Source organism: Garra rufa, chromosome 1, assembly GCF_049309525.1.
Source record: "Garra rufa chromosome 1, GarRuf1.0, whole genome shotgun sequence".
In the NCBI taxonomy this organism is placed as follows: domain Eukaryota; kingdom Metazoa; phylum Chordata; class Actinopteri; order Cypriniformes; family Cyprinidae; genus Garra; species Garra rufa.
In genome coordinates this window covers 10,169,103-10,193,089 of record NC_133361.1, presented here as the reverse complement: position 1 = coordinate 10,193,089, position 23,987 = coordinate 10,169,103, and the positions used below count along the sequence as shown (strand labels likewise).

General features: G+C 37.0%; 2 protein-coding genes across 2 annotated transcripts in view; one reads left to right on the top strand and one right to left on the bottom strand.

The window, feature by feature from the left end:
* Window positions 1–1,415: 1,415 nt before the first annotated feature.
* LOC141344691 (uncharacterized) overlaps window positions 1,416–23,987 on the bottom strand; it is a 25,557-nt gene continuing 2,985 nt past the window's right edge. The window contains exon 2 of the mRNA XM_073849616.1: window positions 1,416–2,958. Within this exon, the coding sequence (XP_073705717.1) occupies window positions 1,770–2,958 (1,189 nt within the window). The 3' untranslated portion in view covers window positions 1,416–1,769. The remainder of the gene's footprint in view (window positions 2,959–23,987) is intronic.
* On the top strand, window positions 13,094–14,552 carry LOC141330011 (uncharacterized). Its single transcript, XM_073835497.1, has one exon. The coding sequence runs from the start codon at window positions 13,094–13,096 to the stop codon at window positions 14,303–14,305; it is 1,212 nt and encodes a 403-aa protein (XP_073691598.1). The 3' UTR covers window positions 14,306–14,552.

Genomic DNA, 23,987 nt, shown 5'->3' with positions numbered 1-23,987 from the left:
GAAATAAACAAACACAACGTAACTATTTCAAAATAAACAGGAACACGGAAACAAACAACCACAACGTAACTTCAAGACCAAACCAACAAACTCAGGAAACAAACGATAATTACAAAGACAGGTGTGCACAATCAAGGAAACGAGGGGGAAGACCAAATATGGTCAAGGGCAAACCAATACAGACTGAACACAAGGGGAACATAGGAACCATAGGGGGGAAAACACTAGGAAACACAAACAAAACAGACCATAATCCTGACATTAACGGCTTTAAAATACAGGCTGTGAATGAAATTGTTGAAACATTTGCAAATTAAATATTACAAATGAAACCAATACAACAACATGGTTACATGAACAGTTAATAATTTTACAAGGTGAACTGAGGTATGTGCACAAAATGATAAAATCTTAAGATTTCATAATAAGCACTTTGTCATTTGTAAAACATTTGTTAAGGATTTTACACAAAGCACATTTGCATTGTAAGAAAGAAACACTTCAGATATAAAAACACTGACTCGTTAGGTGATTTACTCTTAATTATTAATAGAATATGGGAGAAATACTGAATACCAAATATGGCAACACAGTGGCTTTTTTCTGTGACATATCATGAGCAATCCAGTTCTCTATTATAGATCAGTGGTGTAAACTTATACCCCCGGTTTCACAGACAAAGCTTAAGCCTAGTCCCAGACTAAACTGCAAGTCTGAGCCGTTTCAAATGAAAGAAACTTGCACTGACTGATCTTAAAATATATCAGTGCCTTTGTTTTGTCTCGAGATGCACACCAGTAATGTTTTATTCTAACTCACATTTATAAAAATGACTTAAATGTCTTAATTACACTATGACTTAATCCTGGCTTAGTCTAAGACCTGTCTGTGAAACCAGGCCATAAAGTAGCAGCCATAAAGTCATCAAGATTTACCTAAAACACCATATTGTTTTCATACTCCCTGGAGGTCAAAATCAATCAAAATAAAATTAAATACAAAATAAAAATAGACTAATCAGACCTAAAGTACAAGAGAGACCTCCCTTCTTGATTGCAAATAACTAAAACCAATCACAGACAAATGTCTTGATATTATTGCATATTATATATTGCAAACAGTCGGTAAGATTCAATTAGCTGGATAACATTAATACAGCAATAATAAATTGGAAGTGTATTTCCTTGATTTCCCCAGCATCGAAGGCAGAACAGGTAACATTAGAGCTTATCAATACGTCTTTCATAATTTAGTCACAGGGCTCGTTTAACACCCCCAACTTACAAAAAGCTACAAGACAGTACATCTTGCATATGCATTTCCTGAAAACATCTTACATGGATGAATAACTCAGTCATTAAAAAAATAAAAATAAAGAAGATGAACAAATAAAATTCTCAGTCTCTTTTAAAAAGTGTTATAGCCTGTTCTTAAGCTTCCTGAACAGTTTGTAAAAAGCTTTCCTTCATGATAGAGTGCAAACTACAAGTGATGCATATGCATTATAAGACAATCGAACAATGTGAACCTCATTAGAAAGCACAATAATACAACTTTTTGACTTTGTTCTTTGGGGAGGAACTCCATCATTGAGTTGATTTGAATATGCTGGTTATGAAGATGAAGATGAACTTCAACTTTGTCATGTCTCTTGTAATGCCTGGTTAGGACAGATTTCTCCAGATGATATTTAATTGCTTGATGCATTATTGTTTCACATTTGTTGAGGACGCAGCATCAGATCTGAAAGTGCTGGATCTGAAGATGATCTACTTACTGTGCTTGTTTTTTGTATGACTGTGTAGAGAAGATGAGTGATTGAAACACTTCCCGCATTCATTGCATTGATACGGTTTCTCTCCAGTGTGGATCCTCTCATGTATTTTCAGACTTGATGGCTGATTGAACCTCTTGTCGCAGTGTGAACACTGATAAGGTTTTTCTCCAATGTGGATCCTCTCATGTGAGTTCAAAGTTGATGGCTGACTGAATCTCTTGTCACAGTGTGAACACTTATAAGGTTTCTCTCCAGTGTGGATCCTCTCGTGTGCTTTCAGGATTCCTGACTGAGTGAATCTCTTGTCGCAGTGTGAACACTTATAAGGTTTTTCTCCAGTGTGAATTCTCTCATGTAGTTTTAAACAGTACGCTGAAGTAAAAGTCTTCTCACACTCGAAGCACAGGTACTCTCTCACACCAGTGTGTATTTTCTCATGCTCTTTTAAATGTTGATAAAGTGAAAAACTCTTTCCACACAAATGACATGAATGTGGCTTCTCCTTTGTATGAACTCTCAGGTGTTTAGTTAGGATCGAAGCCCACAAAAATGTTTTGCCGCATTGATCACATGCGTACAGCTTCTCTTTGGTGTGGATGTTCATGTGCTCCTTCAGTTTTACTGATTGACCAAAACTCTTCCCACACTGATCACAAGTAAATGGTTTTTCTCCAGTATGAACTCTCATGTGTGTCGTAAGGTGTCCTTTTGTTGTGAAACTCTTCCCGCACTGATCACAAGTGTGCGGTTTCTCTCCAGTGTGGATCATCTCGTGTCTTCTCAGGTGTCCTGACCGTCTGAATCTCTTGTCGCAGTGTGAACACGTGTACGGTTTCTCTCCAGTGTGAATCCTCTGGTGTTGTTTTAAACACTTTACAGAGGCAAAAGTCTTTTCACACTCAATGCACATGTGCTCTCTCACACCAGTATGCATTTTCTTATGTTCTTTTAAATTTTGTACAGATGAAAAAATCTTCTCCTTTGTATGAACTTCCAGGTGCCTTTTCGGGTCTGAAGCCCACAGAAATGTTCTGTCGGATTGATCACATGCATACAGCTTCTCTCCAGTATGAACTCTCATGTGAAAATCAAATCCATATTTGCTTGGCAAACTCTTTCCAAAGGTGAAAGATTCCTTGGCTCTTCTTTTCTTTGAATAGTTCTCTTTGGTTTGAGAGCAACTCCAGTTTTAACACAATTGTCTTTCTCAACTTCACTCAGTTCTTCATTTTCTTCAATCAACTCTGAAACGTAAGTACAAAAAGTTAATTTTCATAAACTTATTAAAAAATTAAAAAAAGAGAACTGTGAAAGGACATATAGATTGACATTTCATAATTTTGATGCATTTTTATAAATTATACATCGCCAAAACTCCATTAATTAATATTATCATTTTAAAACATTATAGGCACAAATCCAAGTTGCTTTTGCATGCTGCTCAGTTGTTTAAAAAGCCAAACTAGTCCAAACAAGCAGTTACATCAATTTCTCAGATCTGACAAAATCAACAATAAGTCAGTTTACTTAGTTTATACATGAATATATAAGAGAACAGTTAAACAGCTTAACAGTTTAACACCACACACAGTGACAGCTATTTTTTTTTTTTTTTTGTCCAATATCAATTTGCAAGTCCCAGTCGATCTTTTGGTTTATCTATGCTTATTTCAGTTGATAACTGAACAATACATAATGTGCCTCCCAAGAAATCACAATGAAACAAAGTCTCAAATTTTTTAATTCTTTTGATTTCGTTAAGAAATTCAAACAATAAATACAGTTTTGGTGCTCTTTAATCGTTTTAGCTTCTGTGCAGTCGTCTGTGCGTAATCAAACGCATAGCAAAAGATTTGTGATATTTCGTTTTAATTCTGGATCTAGTGCTCTCTATTTTACCAATTTACACATTTAAGCATTTATGTAAGTGAAACATTTGTAAAAGTAATATGTCTAGCTTTCAGTGTCATTTACTTCCAGTTTATTTTAACTGTACAAAACAGATTGTGACAGCTTCTTTCAACCAAAATTTGGGTCTAACCCGACAGCTAGGATTAATTTTAAAATTAACTTTTTAACCCAAAAGTTGGGTGAGTGCACATGTGAACCAAAGTTGGGTTGAAATATCCCTGCATTTTTTTTAGAGTGTATGTTGCTTAAACCTGCAGACTTTTTTTTTTTTTACCATATTATATTAATATATTGTCTTAAAATATAAACACACTGATTTTCCCTATTTTCCCTATCCAACTTTATATTCTTATAAAAATGAGGGCAGCCATTTGTGAATTTTATAGAACTGGCTTCCAGTCTCAACCACATACAGCTATTTTTAGCTGTACAAATCAGCTTGTTTTGCTGTTTGGTGTGTTTTACTATGTTATTTTAATGCATTATCTTAATTATGAGCACACTAGTTTATAGTGCAAACAGGTTGCAGGCTTTGGTCCAGTGGCTTTAATACCAGCAACATGATGTCTAACGGGACCGTCTGTCAGCCCCACCAATTACGCTTAAATGTCAACATTTTCCAAGTATTAGCCTAAATAACATGACTCCTAGCACAAAAAAATAAAATAAAAATAAAATAAAAACACACGCTTGAAGTAGGTTCCAAGTGACTTACTACAGGTATACTGTCTTTACTTATTGTTGTTGAAATTAAGTTAAACTCCATTCCATAGCCATTTTAAAGTTGAGAAATGGAAGTCTAAATTCCAGCATGTATTGCAGCTGACTGGAAAAAATACAATTTCTAATTGTCTCATGACTAAACATGTTCAAATAACACAAATTATAATATTAAGGTGAAGGAGTGGAAGTCGGAAGACATCATGGCCTTTTTACAAATGAATATCCTTATTAATTTTTACACTTTTTTAGTAAATGATCTAGTTCATAAATCAGTGTTTAACTCTTAATATCATTTGTTGTCTAATATTAGTAGTGGCTAGAAAGTTGTCTTAATCGAAAATCACATGATGTTAGAATAAATTGTGCTCTGAATGAGTTTTATGCCTGTTGAAGTCTCTCTTTTCTCAGTTACCCGAGATCACACCTCAGGAGGTCAGGATGACCCCCTTTAGTGCGTGAGCAGCTGTGATCAGGACATCTGTGATCGGGATATCTATGACATGTCTTCTTGATAATAAATTAAATGCGAATCCCTTAGACTTGTATTAGTGAAATTCTGTTGATTTGGTTCTAAGAGGCTAACTGTTAAGTGTGCGTGTATCAAGCCACACTGATAAAGAGTCTTGCCGGGCTAGGCGACCTTGAAGATAGATAGGAACTCTGTATCTCAGGCGCGACTGCGGGAAGACCATCCTGAGGAGGCTCTCGCCATTTGTTGGTGTCGCGGGCCATAAACAGCCTCCTGGAGACATCCTGTTGTGTCTGACCTCTGATCTGTGTCGCCTGTGTAATCACTTGTAGACAGCTTTGATTTTTGTCTTCCATATGTTGAAAATGTCACACTTATCTAGGTTCTGGACCAATCAGGATCTATGTATTGACGTAATTAGCAACCTCTGTTAGAGTATAGTTGCTGGTGTTTTGAACATGTACTCAGAGCGGCCTACAAACTCCATGCGAGTATTGAAGCTGACTTCTGCTGATAAAACTGCAAACTATTTTCTTCAGTAAACCTGCTTTTGATTGACTGAAGCTTTGACTCCTAGTCTTCATTACCACACCAGAACATTGGGTTCTAGTTCTGAAATTCCCCTTTCAAAGGTTACAAGAATGTTGTTATTACACACATTTGCATATTTATTTCTTTTTAAATACATCTCCAATATTATTTACAATTTAGGAAGAATATTTATGATTTAAGATTTCAGCTGGCTGAGGTGGCCAAATATGAATAGGTTTCCGAGAGAATCGCTGACTGGAGAAAATATTCTTCAGAAAATTCTTCAGTCTTTCTGTCATCTGAACCATTATTAGTTATGACAATGATATATGTTGTAATGATCTAAAGAACAAATAAAAAAATATATAATTATAATAAATAGTCTATGGAGACATCCCTGCTGAAAAAAAAACAGCATATGCTGGTTAGGCATGTTTTGATGCTGGGATGCTGGTTTTAGCTGGTTTATGCTGGTCAGAAAGAAACGTACAGAAATTGTTATTCAAACCCCTGTAAAAGCCAGGATTGATGATGATAAAAAAAGCAGTGTTCAGTGTCTTAAAATGTCCATTAGATGGCAGTTGCACAACTTAAATACTCTTAAACTGGACACAGAACAGCTGGTGTGTGTGTTTAATGATTTAACCCTGCCCAGAAAATCTTGAACATGAAAACGGTGAAAAACTGTTTAACTTCACAATTTAGTAGTTCATGTTGCTGGTCAAGGACCAGCATAAACCAGCTAAAACCAGCATCCCAGCACTAAAACATACTTAACCAGCATATGCTTTTTTTTTTTTTCAGCAGGGATATGTTACAATAAGATGACTTGCAATAATAATAATACTACAAATATCCACCTGCAAAAACTGAACTAAGGCTGACTTGGTAAACTTGTTTTATGAAACACTTCCCTGGTCCCCATTATCGATAAACTAAACACAGGTTGCAATAATACAGAAACACTATGTGCCGTATGATAATACTCGCGCGGTTGCCGTTAATTGGTGTATTTCCAGCGGTAAATTACGCGATAAACGCTTAGAAGTCTCCAAAGTAAACAATAAGCATTAATAGAACAATAACAAAATATGCCACATTAACACATGTGTACTTACGTCGTCGCATAAAACGCATTGCACAGAGCATTAACACATGTGCATAGACGAACATCTGCGGTCCGTCTTCTTCTTCTTCTTCTTCTTCTTCTTCTGAGGGTTTACTTGCGGGTCGCATACCAACTTTTAGGTGCATACCGCCACCACTTGTGCTGGTGTGAAGTGATTTCAGACTAGGAGTACTGTGATTAGTATATTCTATTTTTGAGTCCACTATTCTTACTGAATTGTACTTGCTTTATTATTTTACCCGGATCCTTGTTTAAGGTTTAAAAATTAATTGCATCCTAAATTCTGTAATTCTCTTTGCAATTAATTCCTTATGTTCATAACTTGTAAAAACTGTTAGTATGATCAACTGTTTCCTTTACATTACACGATTAACACAATCCTGTACTGTGTTTTCCTATAATATGAAGTGAAGAATTAAGTTTTGTATGTCCCATAAGTCTTGTTAAAATTACCTGATCCCGCCTCCTTCTTCTCCGGGGGGCTGAACAGAGTTTTACAATCTATTCACCAAACCCGTTTCTCTAATAAAATCGAAAATCAACTTTACTTTTTATTTTACTTGCCCATTTTATTAAAACCCTAAAATGTAATTCCTGATTTCTTCCATCATTATTCTTCTTTCTTGCTCATATTTTCTACAATCAAGAAATACATGAGTTATTGTTTCTTCAACCTTAGAGTGTTTACAAAACCCGTTTGGGTGTTTCACTATTATTTTAAGTGTGCTATTTAAATTTGAGTGCCCTAATAATATTCTGTTGAAAATAGCCTCTTCTGTCCTTGACTTGCTTATACGCTTTATGTTTTGATTTACCTTGTTTAATAAACTGTACCTTTATTCCATTGTTCCACTTAACTTGCCATTCTTCTATCAATTTACTCCAGATTAAAACCTTCAACTCTGATTTACTTAATGGAACTTTTAACTCTATTATTTCTTTCTGTAAAGCTTGTTTTGCTAATTTATTCACTTCTTCATTTCCCCTTATTCCTATGTGTGCTGGAACCCACATAAAATTGATTGATGGATCATTTTGAACAATTCTTGAATATATATGTAGGATATTAAAAAGACGTGGTGGCTAGATTTAAAAGATCTCAAGCTCTTTAAAACTGAAACTGAGTCTGAACAGATTAAAACATTGTCAGGGTTGTCCTCTACTCACTGTAATGCCAAAGCATATAAACTGCCAAATGATTTGATGTTTGCTTTACTCCACTGATCCACTGATTACCAGTATCTTGGACTAAAAAAGCAGCCCCAGTTGTTTGTCGTTGTGGATCTTTTGATCTGTCTGTATATACTTGTATATGTCGAGGGTATTGGACTCTGGTTTATTCTGAGAATGCAGATGTCCAATCAACTTCTCTTTCTGTTATTGTAACCTCCAACAGATGCAGAACTACTATAAACCAAGGGTTCATAATCCTGAATAACAACTGCTGGACTCATCTTGATATTATTTACCTGTAATTCTTATAGATTTTACCTCACCACCCAAAACATCTACATCTTACATTTTGTTCCCAACAATTCTTTAAAACCACTTTTGTAGGGTGTTCATCTTTATGCTCCTGGAGGTTAGCCCAGTAATTAATCATTAATTGCTGCAGTCCTGTTTAAAATTCAGAACGTATACGGAAACAAATAATAAACTTAAGTTCTTGGACAGAATTTCTGAAAACAACTTCTCTACTTTACATACACATTTAATAATGTCCACATGTCAAACATACATGTCACCCAAAGCAAGCAGAGAAATAAACGCACAGATATTGTCATCCAAAACCCCTGAAAAGCTAGGCTTGATGAGGATTGTCCCAAAAAAAGCAGTGATCAGTGTCTTAAAATGTCCACTAGATGGCAGTTACACAACTTAAATACTCTTAAACTGGGCAAAGAACAGCTGGTGTGTGTTTCATGATTTCAACCCTGCCCAGAAAAATCCTGAACATGAAAACGGTGAAAAACAGTTTAAAGTACATATTGCAGGTAAAAAAAAAAAAATGTGTATGAAAATACTATACGAATAATGCAAGATTTGACAATGTTTTACAAGATGCAAGGGCACAAATTTAGAAGACAAAGAAAAAAAAAAATAGTATTACAGTTTTTCTCAATTGCTAAGACACATTTCTTGAAAGCTGCTCTCCTTTTCTCTAAACTGTGAACACAAAACCCAATTTTCAAGCTAAATTCACAAAATCTCAGACTCTTCTTGCAAAACCAAACTTTCACCTCAAAACAGTTCAATCTGTGCTCAAAACTGAACTATGTTGTCAAATCGTGCCCCGAGTCAATCAAAATTAAAAACACTACTGAACAGTCACTAAACACTACGTAGAAAAATAGAAAACACAATGCTCAGGACATGAAGCTGGAGAAATAAATGTTTATTGTTCACTGTAGGCTAAATGCATGTTGCAAAACAAAGAAAACCTGTGCATTTAGCACTTGTACAAAAAGACAAAACAGGAATCTCATGCATTTACACGTAGCACTTGTAAAAACAAACAGAAATCCTATGCGTTTGCCACTTGTGAACAGTAAGCCCATGTAAAAATAAAGTACAAAAATATACAAATAAGTGCATTACTCAGCCACAGCATCATGTCTCTGTACTGGGTCAGGCCACAGGACTTCATCCACACCACAGGCTACATTTTGTCTGGCCAGGCAACAACATAGATGGGAAGAGTTCGTGTGAGAGGAGGTGGTCAGCGAAGACAAAGAACAGTACGTAATATCTGATGAAATCAGAGCTACTGTAATTGACCATGTTCGTGTCCATGGTATGAGCATGAGGGAGGCTGACAAAGGGTACAACCAAACATCAGTAGATTCACTGTGTCCACCATAATCCGAAGATTTAGAGAAGAGAACAGGTAATTACCATTTTTTGACATTATAGTACAGTATGTAAATGTTGACGGCAATTACTGTATGACATACTATAGAGCTGGTAAGTCCCGCCCATCCGTAAAACCCCACTGGACCTCTAGATTGAAAAATCGTCAATGCAAGTGAATGTGAGAAAATAATTATTTGACCATAATGTCAAAAAATGGTAATTTCCTTGTTTTCTACTCTAAATCTTCGGATTATGGTGGACACAGTGAATCTACTGATGTTTGGATTTCATCAGATATTACTGTTCTTTGTCTTCGCTGACCACCTCTCACACGAACTCTTCCTCTCAGGCCTCACAAACCAGTGCTCTCTGAACTGGCTTACTGTATGTTCCCTCACATCATTAGCCACAAGTGTGATCAGTTTTGAGTTGTTGTGTTCAAGTGGTGACACCTGTGCTTTAATTGTGTTTGACTTTTGTCACCTGTGCTCACCATTATGCAGCACGGGTGCATCACAATGAAAATGTGTTGGCAAGTTGTGTCTAAACAGGTGAAAAGTGCTTATGGTTTTGCCAAAAGAGTGATTGATTCAATCAATGGGTTCAGGTAACTGAGAATTTTGCTCAGACATTAGGGTTTAGTGTTTTAGCAATTGAGAAAAACTGTAGTACCCGCTTCACACTCCAGTCCAGCGGGTGGCGCTAAATAGGTTTGTTTGTCAAACACCAGAGGAGGAAGATTTCTCTGTGCTCTCTGTTGTTTTGCCGTTATGCTGCTTTGATACTAAACTATTAGAAATGTTATTTAGGTTAATAGAAAAATACAGTTTTTAAGTTAGGTCAACAAATACATTTAATATGAATATTAAGAATTCTTATCCTCACAGTCGTGACTACATTTTGAAGCAAGCAGGAATATCTGGAGGAGTATCATCTGAACAGAGATATGCTGCTGTGAAGATGCTGTTTGTTAAAGAGGAAAGTGAGGAGAACATAAGTGAACAAGAACCCCAGAGAATAGAAGATGAGGAACAAGATGGTTGGTGTTTATTCTTTATTTATATTTATGACTGTTTGTGGTAGGCTCACACAGCTTTAACCCTCTGAGGGGGTTTAGACATGCCCATCCATAGTACTTTTTCCTACTATCAAATGTGGACCAGCTGCTGTTTGGTTTCCCACATTCTTTAAAATATCATGTCAGTGAGTAAATAATGACAGAAATTAAGTTTCAGACTGAACTAACGGCAGCATGTCTGTGCTTTTAAGAGCGACACAAATCTAATGTGCAGCATGCATACATTTCTCTCTGAACTGTTACATTTTAGACATAACCCACTGTGGTTACATGTACACCTTTTTTGAAGGGTTGAATTTAACTTCCTCACTGAAAAACCAGTTTGGCTGCTTAAATTTTAATGGACACCTTTTAGGCCTCTTTCTACAATATGTAGCATTGGTCTTAAACTTCTGTCTGCTTTGCTTACCTACTGCAATAAACAGCCTGAGGTACATGCAAAAACCCAAAGCTTTAAAAAGCAGTAAAATTTATAAAAATATATATATATAAAGTATATTTACATGCTGCAACTTTGTGTGATTTTCAATTAAATATTTGACTTATAAATTCCCTCATCTTTCTCCTCAAATCATCACTCATGAATACTGTTGAGTTTGTAATCTACGTTATTTTAATGTATTTGTGCAGATCCGCCTTGTAGATGCACAAAGTAAATATTCTCTGTGTTATTTGTCCTTTTCTTCACACTCCAGTCCAGCGGGTGGCGCTAAAACACATACGTTTGTTGTCCAAACGCCAATAAACCTCAGAGGAAGAAGTTCAGTTTCCCCTCGTATGCTGCTGTTCTTTGTAACGCTGGCTTGATACAAACAGTTAGAAATGTAATTTTCTGTTCATAGAAAATTTCAGTTTTTGAATCACGTCAGTAAACACCTGAAATATTCTCATCTTCACAGTCGTGACTAAGATTTGAAGCAAGCAGGAATATCTGTAGGAGTATCAGCTGAAATGTGATCTGCTGCTATGAATATGCTGTTTGAACAAGAACCCTGGAGAATAAAACAGGAGGAACCAGAAACCTGCAGAATAAACCATGAGGAATCAGAAACCTTGAGAATAAAACAAGAGGAACCAGAAACCTGGAGAATAAACCAGGAGGAATCAGAAACCTTGAGAATAAAACAGGAGGAACCTGAAACCTGGAGAATAAAACACGAGGAACCAGAAACCTGGAGAATAAACCAGGAGGAACCAGAAACCTGGAGAATAAACCAGGAGGAACCAGAAACCTGGAGAATAAAACACGAGGAACCAGAACCCTGGAGAATAAAACACGAGGAACAAGGAGGTTAGTGTTTATACTTAATAATTTTAAATGAGTTTGTGGTACATTAAACTAACAAAGATTTAACTGTCACTCTAAACTACACAAAAACAGGTAATGCCTCTGTCTACACGCAGTATATATATTCCGTTGCTTGTTTTGAGAACTGTCTGTAGAAAGAGGCATTACCGTTTTTTTTTTTTTTATGTAGTTTAGAGTGTGTGTGTGTGTGTGTGTGTGTGTGTGTGTGTGTGTATATATGTGATGGTGAAATTCGTGTCACGACCACTGTATGCTGTCTTTCTATACTATAAGCCCCATTTCCACTATTATATGTGACCCTGGACCACAAAACCATTCATAAGGTAAAATTTTACAAAACTGAGATGTATACATCTAATGAAAGTTCCATAAATAATCTTTCTATTGATGTATGGTTTGTTAGGAAATGGCAATATTTGGCTGAGATACAACAATTTGAAAATCTGGAATCTGAGGGTGCAAAAAAAATCACCTTTAAAGTTGTCCAAACTAAGTTCTTAAGAATGCATATAACTAATCAATTTTTTTTATATATTTACAGTAGGAATTTTGCAAAAAAAATCTTCATGGAACATGATCTTTACATAATTTCCTAATGATTTTTGGCATAAAAGAAAAATTATTAATTTTGACCCATACAATATATTTTGGGCTATTTCTACAAATATACCCCAGCGACTTAAGACTGGTTTTGTGTTCCAGGGTCACATATAATGGTTAATTTTAACAAAAGTGTACTGGACTGTGTTTTATTTTTGACATCTCTACGGTTTACTCTAAAATACTGTATAAAAGGAATGTTACAAACTGAGTGCAGACCCTGTGTTTTCTTCAAATATTAAGAAATCACAAGACAAGACATGAACTTTAAAATCATTAATTTAATAGTCAAGAATATTCACAGTATGAATCTTATGAGTTATGAGGGCAATACATAAATGAATGTAAAAAATATAATTAAAAATAAAATAACCATTCAATAATCTTAATTGAGGTTTTGATTTTAGGTCATCATCCAGCCCTATTTCCACTATCATGTCGTGGTTATTTTTTATGTTCTTTCACAGTTCTGTGTGTGTGTGTTTAATGAGTTACTAAAAATAACCGTTCAAAAATTGATTTCAGTGTTGATGAAAGAAGAAGATGACGAGGCTGAAGAAATGAGTGAAGTTGGGGGGAAAAATCATATGAAAACTGGAGAAATTTCTCTGATTTTCAAACAGAAGAAAATAGAGAAAAGAAATGCCATGAGATCTTTGACCTGCACCCACTGTGGAAAGAGTTTCACATGCAAAACAAGTCTTAAGCATCACATGAGAGTTCATACTGGAGAGAAACCATTCACTTGTGATCAATGTGGGAAGAGTTTCACAAAATCAACAAACCTTAAGAATCACATGAACATCCACACTGGAGAGAAACCTTATCAGTGTTCACACTGTGACAAGAGATTCAGTCGGTCAACACATCTGAAATCGCACAAGAGTCTCCACACTAGAGAGAAACAGCATGCATGTGATAAATGCGGGAAGAGTTTCGCAACGAAAGGACACCTTATGACACACACAAGAGTTCATACTAGAGAGAAACCATTCGCTTGTGATCAATGTGGACAGAGTTTTGCACGCTCATCGGACCTTAAGAACCACATGAGCGTTCACACTGGAGAGAAACCTTTTCAGTGTTCACACTGTAACAAGAGATTCAGTCGGTCAACACATCTGAAATCGCACAAGAGGCTACACACCGGAGAGAAACCACACGCATGTGATCAATGCATGAAAAGTTTCACAACAAAAGGACACCTAAGGAAGCACATGAGAGTTCATACTGGAGAGAAGCCATTCACTTGTGATCAATGTGGGCAGAGTTTTGCACAATCAGCAAACCTTAAGGTTCACATGAACATCCACACTGGAGAGAAACCTTTTCAGTGTTCATACTGTGGCAAGAGATTCAGTCGCTCATCAAATCTGAAAGCGCATGAGAGGATCCACACTGGAGAGAAACAGCATGCATGTGATCAATGCGGGAAGAGTTTCGCAGCGAAAGGACACCTTATGACACACATAAGAGTTCATACTGGAGAGAAACCATTCGCTTGTGATCAATGTGGGAAGAGTTTTGCACGCTCGTCGGACCTTAAGAATCACACGAACATTCACACTGGAGAGAAACCTTATCAGTGTTCACACTGTAACAAGAGATTCAGTCGGTCAACACATCTGAAATCACACAAGAGGCTCCACACTGGAGTTAAACAGCATGCATGTGATCAATGCAGGAAGAGTTTCACAACGAAAGGACACCTTATGACACACAAAAGAGTTCATACTGGAGAGAAACCATTCACTTGTGATCAATGTGGGAAGAGTTATGCACGCTCGTCGGACCTTAAGGACCACATGAGCGTTCACACTGGAGAGAAACCTTATCAGTGTTCACACTGTGACAAGAGATTCAGTTGGTCATCAAATCTGAAATCACATGAGAGGATCCACACTGGAGAGACACCGTACATGTGAAATCAGTGCGGAAGGAGTTTTGCACACATTGGAGGCCTTGAGGCACATATGAAAGCTCATACAGAAGAGAAACCGTTCGCATGTGATCAGTGTGGAAAGAGATTGAAATACAAACATAAACTTGATCTTCACATGAGAATTCATACTGGAGAGAAACCATATTTTTGTGATCGGTGTGGGAAGAGTTTTAGAAGTTCATCAAACCTTAAGGCACACATGAACATCCACACTAGAGAGAAGTAGCGCGCATGAGATCGATGTGGCAAAACATTTTAGTGAATAAAGCTCATCTTCAAAACCAGCAGATTATTATTATTATTATTATTTTGTTCTTCACTGTTGCTTTTAAAATAAACAGTTGTCATATTTGATACAACAGCTCTTTCTGATTCTGGTTTAACTGAATTGACCTGTAAGTTTTATGATCTGTGTTGTTGTTTGTTAAATGTTATTTTTATAAAAAAAAAAAAATTGTATATTATGGTGATTTTTAGTTACATCATTCCGCCATTAGGTAGCTACAAGAGACTGCAATAAAACGGCATGTGATGAAAGATACTTAACCATTGTTTTTAATGCAATTATCTGCACATTTTAGTATACATATACATCTCACAACAGTTAAAAATGCATGTGCATAGAACTGTGTTCCTCATTGTGCAGCTTGCCAAGCTTTAATTTGTGTCTGGCATGGCGGTAAATTAATGATCAATACAGAGATTTCAGTAACACATTAAAAACAAGCAGGATTATCACAAATACACACCGTGTCTACAGCAGACGTGAGTGTCTCGGTGCGACATATCAAAATACCACAGAACCGGCTATAATTATGGCTCTGTGTTTTCTTCAATTCTGAAAATGTAGACTGAATCCCTGAATACAGACATAAAAACCAAATTTACTGAATCACAAGTAGGTCACTTGAATCAAATCGTCATATGGACTGGCATTTGTAAACAGGCACGTGCCCACATAGACATCAAAGGGGGCTTGAGCACCTGCCCTTTATATTCCTGGAGAGAAAGTGCCCTTTTTTCTGGGGTGGTTTTTTTTTTTTTTTTTTTTTTTTGAAAGATAATATATAATCTTGTTTACGCACAGCTTCCCTGTCAAACAAATATATTTATTGGAGAATAGTATATCTAAATATCAGGTCAGTAGTTCTGAAGCGCCCATTCCCCCACCCCTGCGCAGCGGCTCACATCATATACACGCACACCTGCAGGCAGCAGCAGCCCCTCCCAGCAGTGTTTTTCTTTTAAATTTCGTTTTAAATTTAAGTTACATTTTTTCTCATTTCATTAACAAAATAAATTTATTTAATTTAAGAAATTCATGTCACATGTTCTCTTGCAGCAGCTGACGACTGCTTTAACTTATATGCAGATTTAACATGCGCAACGTACCGGAAAATATAGATCAGTATTTTAATATAATGTGTAATGATATGCATTTTGATTATATTTTACAAAATATTTTCATTACCTATATGATGTAAGGTTAGACGTAATCTCGTTGAGGGCACACAGACTCGACATTGTTGTGGTAATCTTTGCGTTATCTTTTCCTTTTGGCACACAAGCATAATTACTGTCACCTGCAGGACAAACTGTGTATTGCACCAGATGCTCGGTTGTGGTAAAAAGAATTCCAGAAACGATTCCAGATTTAGGGGGGCCAGTGGAGTGGCCAAGTGTGCTGACGCAGGGGCACGAAATTACAGACCGCATTCTACATTGGAATTCAACCAAGGCATCATGTAATAAAATAAGTTAGTAATAAGCATATATCATAGCATAAATTGGTGAATTTAGAAGAAATCTACAGATGCAAACAGAAGGAGGATAGATACACTCTAAAAAATGTAGTAAATCTGAGTAACTGCATCTGGTACATTAATCAATAAAACTGAGTAGAAATAAGTTAACATTAAACATTAAAAATAACAATATTTATAAATTAACTTTTTTATTTATGAGTAATTTAACTTTTTTTTAATTTCCTCTAAACCTTTATAAAATAGTATTTCATACAACCACAAATACATACATGACATTGGCTTTTATTGATTTTTTCTCAATTATTTTGGTAAGTTTAATTCAAACAATGAAGTAAGATTTTCAGAGATTTTATTAAGTTAATAAAGTTAAACTAGTAGCATAGAAAATGTTTTCAAAACATGCACATTGTGGAATGGTTTCCTTTGCTGCTCTATAAACCTAGGCAAGGCAAGGCAAGGCAAGTTTATTTATATAGCACATTTCATACACAATGGTAATTCAAAGTGCTGTACATAAAAAAGGAGTTAAAATCACAATAGCAAACAAATCATAAAAATTTAAAATAATAATCACAATAAAAACAGAATTTAAGAACATTTCAGATGATTTAAAAAAAATTGATTTTAAAATTAATTAGCACAGTAAAATGATTATACATAAAATAATGCAATCTGTTCGGACGTAGCACAGTGCTCATTCAATAAATGCACAACTAAACAGGTGAGTTTTAAGTCTGCGTTTAAATGTGGCTAATGTATTAGCACATCTGATCTCTTCTGGAAGCTGATTCCAACTGCGGGCGGCATAATAGCTAAAAGCCGATTCCCCTTGTTTTGTGTGAACCCTTGATATTACTAACTGACTCGATCCTAGTGATCGGAGTTGTCTGTTAGGTTTGTATACTGTGAGCATATTTGCAATGTATGTAGGTCCTAGGCCATTGAGTGCTTTATAAACTAGTAAAAGTACTTTAAAATCTATCCTAAACATAACTGGTAGCCAGTGTAAGGACCTAAGGACTGGTGTAATATGCTCTGATTTTTTGGTTCTAGTCAGAATCCTGGCAGCAGCGTTTTGTATGAGCTGCAGCTGTCTAATGGTCTTCTTGGGAAGGCCAGTGAGGAGACCATTACAATAGTCTACCCTGCTGGTGATAAAGGCATGAACAAGTTTCTCCAAATCTTGACGGGAAACAAAACATCTAATTCTTGCAATGTTTTTGAGATGATAGTATGCTGATTTAGTTACTGCTTTGACATGACTACTGAAACTGAGGTCTGACTCCAGAATCACACCCAGATTCTTGACTTGATTTTTTGTTTTTTGACCCCTAGCGTCAAGGTACGCATTTACCTTATGAACTGCATCTTTGTTTCCAAATGCAATGACTTCCGTTTTCTCCTTGTTTAACTGTAAAAAGTTTTGGCACATCCAACTGTTAATTTCATCAATGCATTGGCAGAGAGAGTCAATGGGGCTGTAGTCATTTGGCGATAAGGCTAGGTAAATCTGGGTATCATCTGCATAGCTGTGATATGCTATTTGGTTCTTTCTCATTATTTGACTTAGTGGGAGCATATACAGGCTAAACAGCAGCGGCGCTAGAATTGAGCCTTGTGGGACTCCGCATGTCATGGACGTCCACTTAGACTTATGTTCTCCTATACTCACATAATAGCCTCTCCCTTCTAAGTATGACCTGAACCAATTTAGAACCATCCCAGAAAGCCCGACCCAGTTTTCCAGTCTATCTAGCAGAATGTTGTGATCGACAGTGTCGAACGCAGCACTGAGATCTAGTAATACCAGCACTGATATTTTGCCAGAATCAGAATTTAGGCGAATATCATTTATTATCTTTATGAGCGCTGTCTCTGTGCTATGATGTGGTCTGAAACCAGATTGGAAGTGGTCCATGTATCCGTTTGAGTTTATGTAGTGATTCAGCTGATTAAAAACAACCTTTTCAATAATCTTTCCAATAAAAGGAAGATTTGATATTGGTCTATAGTTGCTCAATATGGTGTTATCAAGATTTCTCTTTTTCAAAAGGGGCTTAACAGCTGCAGTTTTCAGTGAGTTTGGAAAAGTCCCAGAAAGAAGTGAGGTGTTCACCACTTCTAAGAGATCTGCTTCCAAACAGTTAAGCACACTTTTGAAAAAAGATGTGGGAAGTGTGTCAAGGGGGCAGGTTGATGATTTGAGGTGCTGTACTGTTTCTTCCAAAATGTTGCTATCGATTTCTTCAAAAGTAGACATAATGACTTCTTTTTGAAATTGCGGTTGAATCTGTCTGACCTCTGCATAACTTGAGGGTGTGCTAATTGTCTTTCTGATATTATTGATCTTCTCAGAAAAGAAGGAAGCAAACTCATTGCACTTGCTGTCGGAGAGCATTTCACTAGGGATTTGACTAGGGGGGTTTGTTAGTCTCTCCACGGTAGCAAAAAGAGTGCGAGTGTTGTTTAAGTTGCTGTTTATAAGGTTTGAGAAGAATGTTTGTCTAGCTTTACCTAGTTCAACATTGAAAGCATGAAGGCTGTCTTTATAGATGCTATAGTGAATTTCAAGTTTCGTCTTCCGCCACATCCGCTCAGCTTTCCTGCATTGTCTTTTCATACTCTGTACTGCTGTTGATTTTCTCCACGATGATTTCTGTCTGCCTGACATCTTTCTGATTTTTACAGGTGCGATATCATCAATGACATTCTTAACTTTTGAGTCAAAGGACTCCAGGAGAAGATCAACAGAGTCTGCAGAAATGCTTGGCATTGAAGATATAGCCTTCATAAATAGCACACTAGTGTTATCGTTAATGCATCTCTTTCTGACAGAGACTGATCTGGATTCAGTGGTAGCAGAGATCAATATATCAAAGAAAATACAGAAGTGATCAGATAGTGCTACATCTTTGATAACAGTGGATGAAATGTTTAGACCCTTACTGATGAGTAAATCAAGAGTGTGTCCACGATTGTGTGTAGGCCCATGCACATGCTGAATCAGGTCAAACGTGTTCAAAACCGTTATTATTTCTTTTGTGGTTTTGATTTCTGCATTTTCTATATGAACATTAAAATCCCCTGCAATAGCAAAACAGTCAAACTCTGAACAAATCATTGATAATAGTTCTGTGAACTCTTCAACAAAGGATGGAGAGTATTTTGGGGGCCTGTAAATAATGATGAATAGAATGCGTGGAGCACCTTTCAACACAATCCCTAGATATTCAAATGACATGTACTGACCAAATGACACTTGCTTGCATTGATAGACATCTTTAAATAGAGCAGCTACGCCGCCGCCTCTCTTAACAGCTCTGCAGACACTCATGAAAGTAAAGTCTGGAGGCGCTGTTTCATTGAGGACTGTTGCGCTGCAGCTGTCTTCTAACCATGTTTCATTTAGAAACATAAAATCCAGGTTGTTTGTAGTTATAAAATCATTGATCAGATGTGATTTATTTTTTAGTGAGCGAATGTTTAAAAATGCTAGCTTGATGGCATTACTTTTTGTCTCTAGAGCAATCTTAGTTTGATATCTAATAGGCCTCAGATTAGATTGGTCAACCGTACGACTTGAGACGGCCTTTGACTTTCTATCACATATTAAAACAGAAATAGGGAAAACTACAGTCACACTGGGTTCCCGCTTGTTTTGTAAACATTCCTGATTGTTGCTGCTACCGTAGCGGGGACCCGTCACATATCACTGAGAGCTGTTATCAGTTGTTTTTGGTTCACTCACAGCAGATGCAGGAGGGTTTGGGTCCTGGCGTTGTGGCAGCGGCCGGAGAGCTCTCATTGGAGGAGGAGGGTGAGCTGGGCCCACAGGTTTTGGTGGTTGTGGTGCCTGCCGTTTTTTAGTTGATAACTGGGGGCTTGCAGCAAAAGAGTGGGAGAGTCTGGTTCCAGCATATACCAGTTCTTCCATTTTCTGTGAGAAGCTTAAAAGTGGAGATGCTGGAGAGAGGGATAATGTGTCTGGTGAATGGAGCTCTGGCTCTGGAGTTTCCGGTGGCTGGAATATGTTGTTGTCCTGGCTTTCCTGACTGTTTACCAGAAAGTCGTCCTTCGGTGCTGAGTCTTGGAGCTGTTGTGATACGTCACAGTCTGTCTGTGATAAGCTCTGTGAGCAGGGCTCAGCCAGGAAAGTGTCCATAAGCATAAGTGCTTGTTGTGGCTGCGTGGCGTTGTCAGTGTCCTTGTTGGTTGTGTTGGCCACATGATGACTCTGAAGCTGATAAGTTGTCCTGTCGTCACTTTGTCCAAGTGTGTGTGTGCCATTCATGTTGGGTGGACTCACACATTCTACTGAAGGATGCCAGAGTGAAAAATAGATATTGTCCTTAAGCACTCTTGCACCAAGTTTGTTTGGGTGAAGGCCGTCCAGTTTGAACAGTTGTCTATGGCCCCAGAAAAGATTGAAGTTGTCAATGAAGTTGACTCCTTTTAGACTGCAGGTTCTTTGTAGCCAGGTATTCAGTCCGAGCAACCGTGAAAACATGTTAGTTCCCCTTGCTGGGAGTGGTCCACTGATGAACGACTGAATTTCAAGTCTTTGAAGTGTTTCAATGAGTTCACCGAAATCCTTCTTTAGGAGTTCTGACTGCTCTTTCCGAATATCGTTCTTTCCCACATGGATGATGATTCGATTTGCAGTCTTGTGCTTCATTAGAATGTTCGGAAGTTCTTTGTTCACATCAGAGACGGTTGCTTGAGGACAACAGCATGTAGTTGTAGTTCTGCTACTGATATTTCTGATAATGGAGTCACCCACTATGAGAGTCCTGGGCTCGGCTGCGCTCTGAGCTGAGTGCCGCTGTCTGCTCAACCTTGCGCGCCTGTTTATAGCAATGTTAGCAGTTGGCTGACATGATATATGTTCAGTCACATTTGGGGATTCCTCACCCACATTCATTAATGCATCAAATCTGTTTTCTAGCTGTATAGGGGGTGGTAAAACAACAGTTTTTGCAAGCCTTGTCGTGGCCATATCTGGGGTAGAGGATGATACCGCAGCAATACGAGATACTCTTGATAGTCTGATGTCTCGAGTGCCTTTGGGTCTCGCTCCCTGTTTTTGCCATCGATTTGTGTGTCGATCAGTTTTGGCTTGTTCCTCTACATTTCTAAACTGTCGATATTGACTAGATTCAGAGGACTCACCGGCTGTATGCTGAGGGGGTCCGTGATGATGATCTTCTGTGTGTTCCGCCTGTTTTGGAAGTCCAGAAAGTAACTTTGTTTCTAAAATCACAATCCTTTGTAGAAGTCTGTGGCAGTTTGTGCAGCAAGTAGATTCCAGAAGAGGCATTTTCTTTCTTGTGTGTTGAAAGTAGGCAGCTGTGTTTTCCTGTCTCCGGAATGTAAACTGCTGGCAGTGGGAGGCAAAAAAGTCTCCTTTTTTCGTGATATTTGTATCAAAAATGTGTTGTATGAGCACTGTGCTCATCTGCTGAAGTTAAATATTTGAAAAATCGGAGAAAAGTTCAAAAGCAGGGAGCAAAGCGCGGAGCAAAGCGCGGAGCAGTAAGCAAAAGCGTCCGAACAGTAGCAAAGCCGGAAGCCAAAAAAAGTGGAAAATTCACCTTAGTATTCACCTAGTGAATACTAAGGAGACCATGGTTTCTGTGTTAACTGATTATTTTGTAGACATCTTTTGAAAATTAAACAATCGCATGAGTTTTAGGAAGATAAAATAAACTTTTAAATTATTTTTTTTGAAGGAAGTCAGTGTTGCGTTAATATATATACTTTTTTGTAAAAAAAAAAAAAAAAAAAAAAAAAAAAGTAATTATGAGAAGTGCCCTTTATTTCACTTGAGCCCCTGCCCCTCAAAATGTCTGTGCACGTCCCTGTTTGTAAATATTAAGCTGTAAAAATATAATTTAAATATGAATTATTTCATTGAATCTTTATGAATGAATAAATGGACATAAGGACATGAACACACAAACAATTATTTATTTATTTATTTTCTCTATGCCAGTGGCCACTAACTGTCCATATTTTTATGTTCAACAGAAGAAAGAAACTCATCAAGGTTTAAAACAACGTGCAAGTGATTAAATGAAGACACAATTTTAATGAACTGTTGGTGAACTGTTTCTTTAATGTTCATAAAATAAAACACAAGCAGAAAAATAACTCACTGCTCTTGCTGGAAGAAGAATACAGTTAGCAAAACTAAAATAACTTGAAATGCACAACATCTTTACATCTTTTTGCACCAGATAGTTTTGATTAGCAGTATCACTTTTGGTATAAATGTTACTGATGCCCGTCCCTAGTCATGAACAGTAGAAAGCATTAAGGCTGTCCTTATGATGGCAACGTTTAAAAAGCCACATTTGCTTTCTTTATTTAATAATTTGCTATCAGGTATACGTTTGCCAACTTTGAAAAAGATGAATAATAATCAGAAATGTACGGACCAACTGACTGTTAAGATCTATATATAATAACATAATCACCAATGACGCTATGGTTTTGGGTCACACGTCACTCAAGGTGCGTTTGTGAATCTATCAGATGACCAATTCCCACCTCGCTGGGTTCCGTGTATCAGTCAAAGACTGTTAATTTGGCAATGGGTCAATAAATTGAGATTTGCACCCTGGAGGGAGTTGGTCAACCGATTTATCTGAAAGTTTGGTGGTTCAGCTAGCTAGTAGAGCCTTGAAACAGCAACACAATGAAGACACAATTTTAATAATATTAATGAAATTTATTAACAACAGATATGCAAGAGTAAATACAACACTAGTGATAAACCAATAAATGAATACACCCTGCTAATAGATAATAGGCAACTTAATGGGAAAGAAGATACCAAGTAAAGTGTAGAAACTAACAAAAATGGAATGAACGCAGCAGTGTTGTTTTCGTCAATGATGACGATTGCGAAATCATTTCGTTGACGCCACTTTTTTCATGACGATAACGAGACGATGATGAGATAAAAATGGCTCGTTGAGGACTAAAACATAACGAGACGTGTGTGAGTTTTCATTGACGAGACGAGAATAGACGAAAAATGTTAGTGGGTGGTCCGTCAGACGTTTAAAATGCATGACATTTCTGCTTTTAGTGCATGCCAATCAAAACCTAAAACGTATCTGCCGCTATGGCAAGCCGTTTAGCATTAAATACTCTTTGCTATACTAGTATGGCAAGCCGTTTTAGCATTCCATCCTTGTTTGTCTTTTATGTTTTAAAACATGCCTTCATTATTGTAATTATTGGTGAAAATAGTCGATCCGGAAGCTCACATTGTGTTGAACTATAAATCTGCTATTTTCAGAACTTACAAGTGACACTTCCCAACAGCAAAATACTTACTGATCTACATTAATTTGTTAAAAGACTAATTTTCCCCCTTTTTTGACTAAAACTAGACTAAAACCTTTTTGACTTTTTGTCGACTAAAACTAGACTAAAACCTTTTTGACTTTTCGTCGACTAAAATCGGACTAAAACTATCACATATAGAAGTGACAAAAATTTGACTAAAACTAATAAGCATTTTAGTCCAAAAGACTAAGACTAAATCTAAGATGGTTGTCAAAAACAACACTGGAACTCAGAATGGCAGAATGCAATGCTGTTGAGCTGAATGTAACGACAGAATAGATTTCTATGGTAATGTTGTCTATGGGAAACCCACTTAATGGCTCTGGTAGGTTTAATGATAAATAACAGCGTATTTATCTTGGAACAAACAATATAGCTATCATTTGTTATGCTGACCACAAGTAAATATTATCTTAGAAAACATAGGCTGCAGGTATAAACTACGCCAAGGTTTTTAGGAAAGAGGTTTGGTAAGTTTATAGTTTCATTCCACTTGGTCGGGTGATCAGTCCGGCGGCAGAGACGTCTTCCACTGGTGATGGG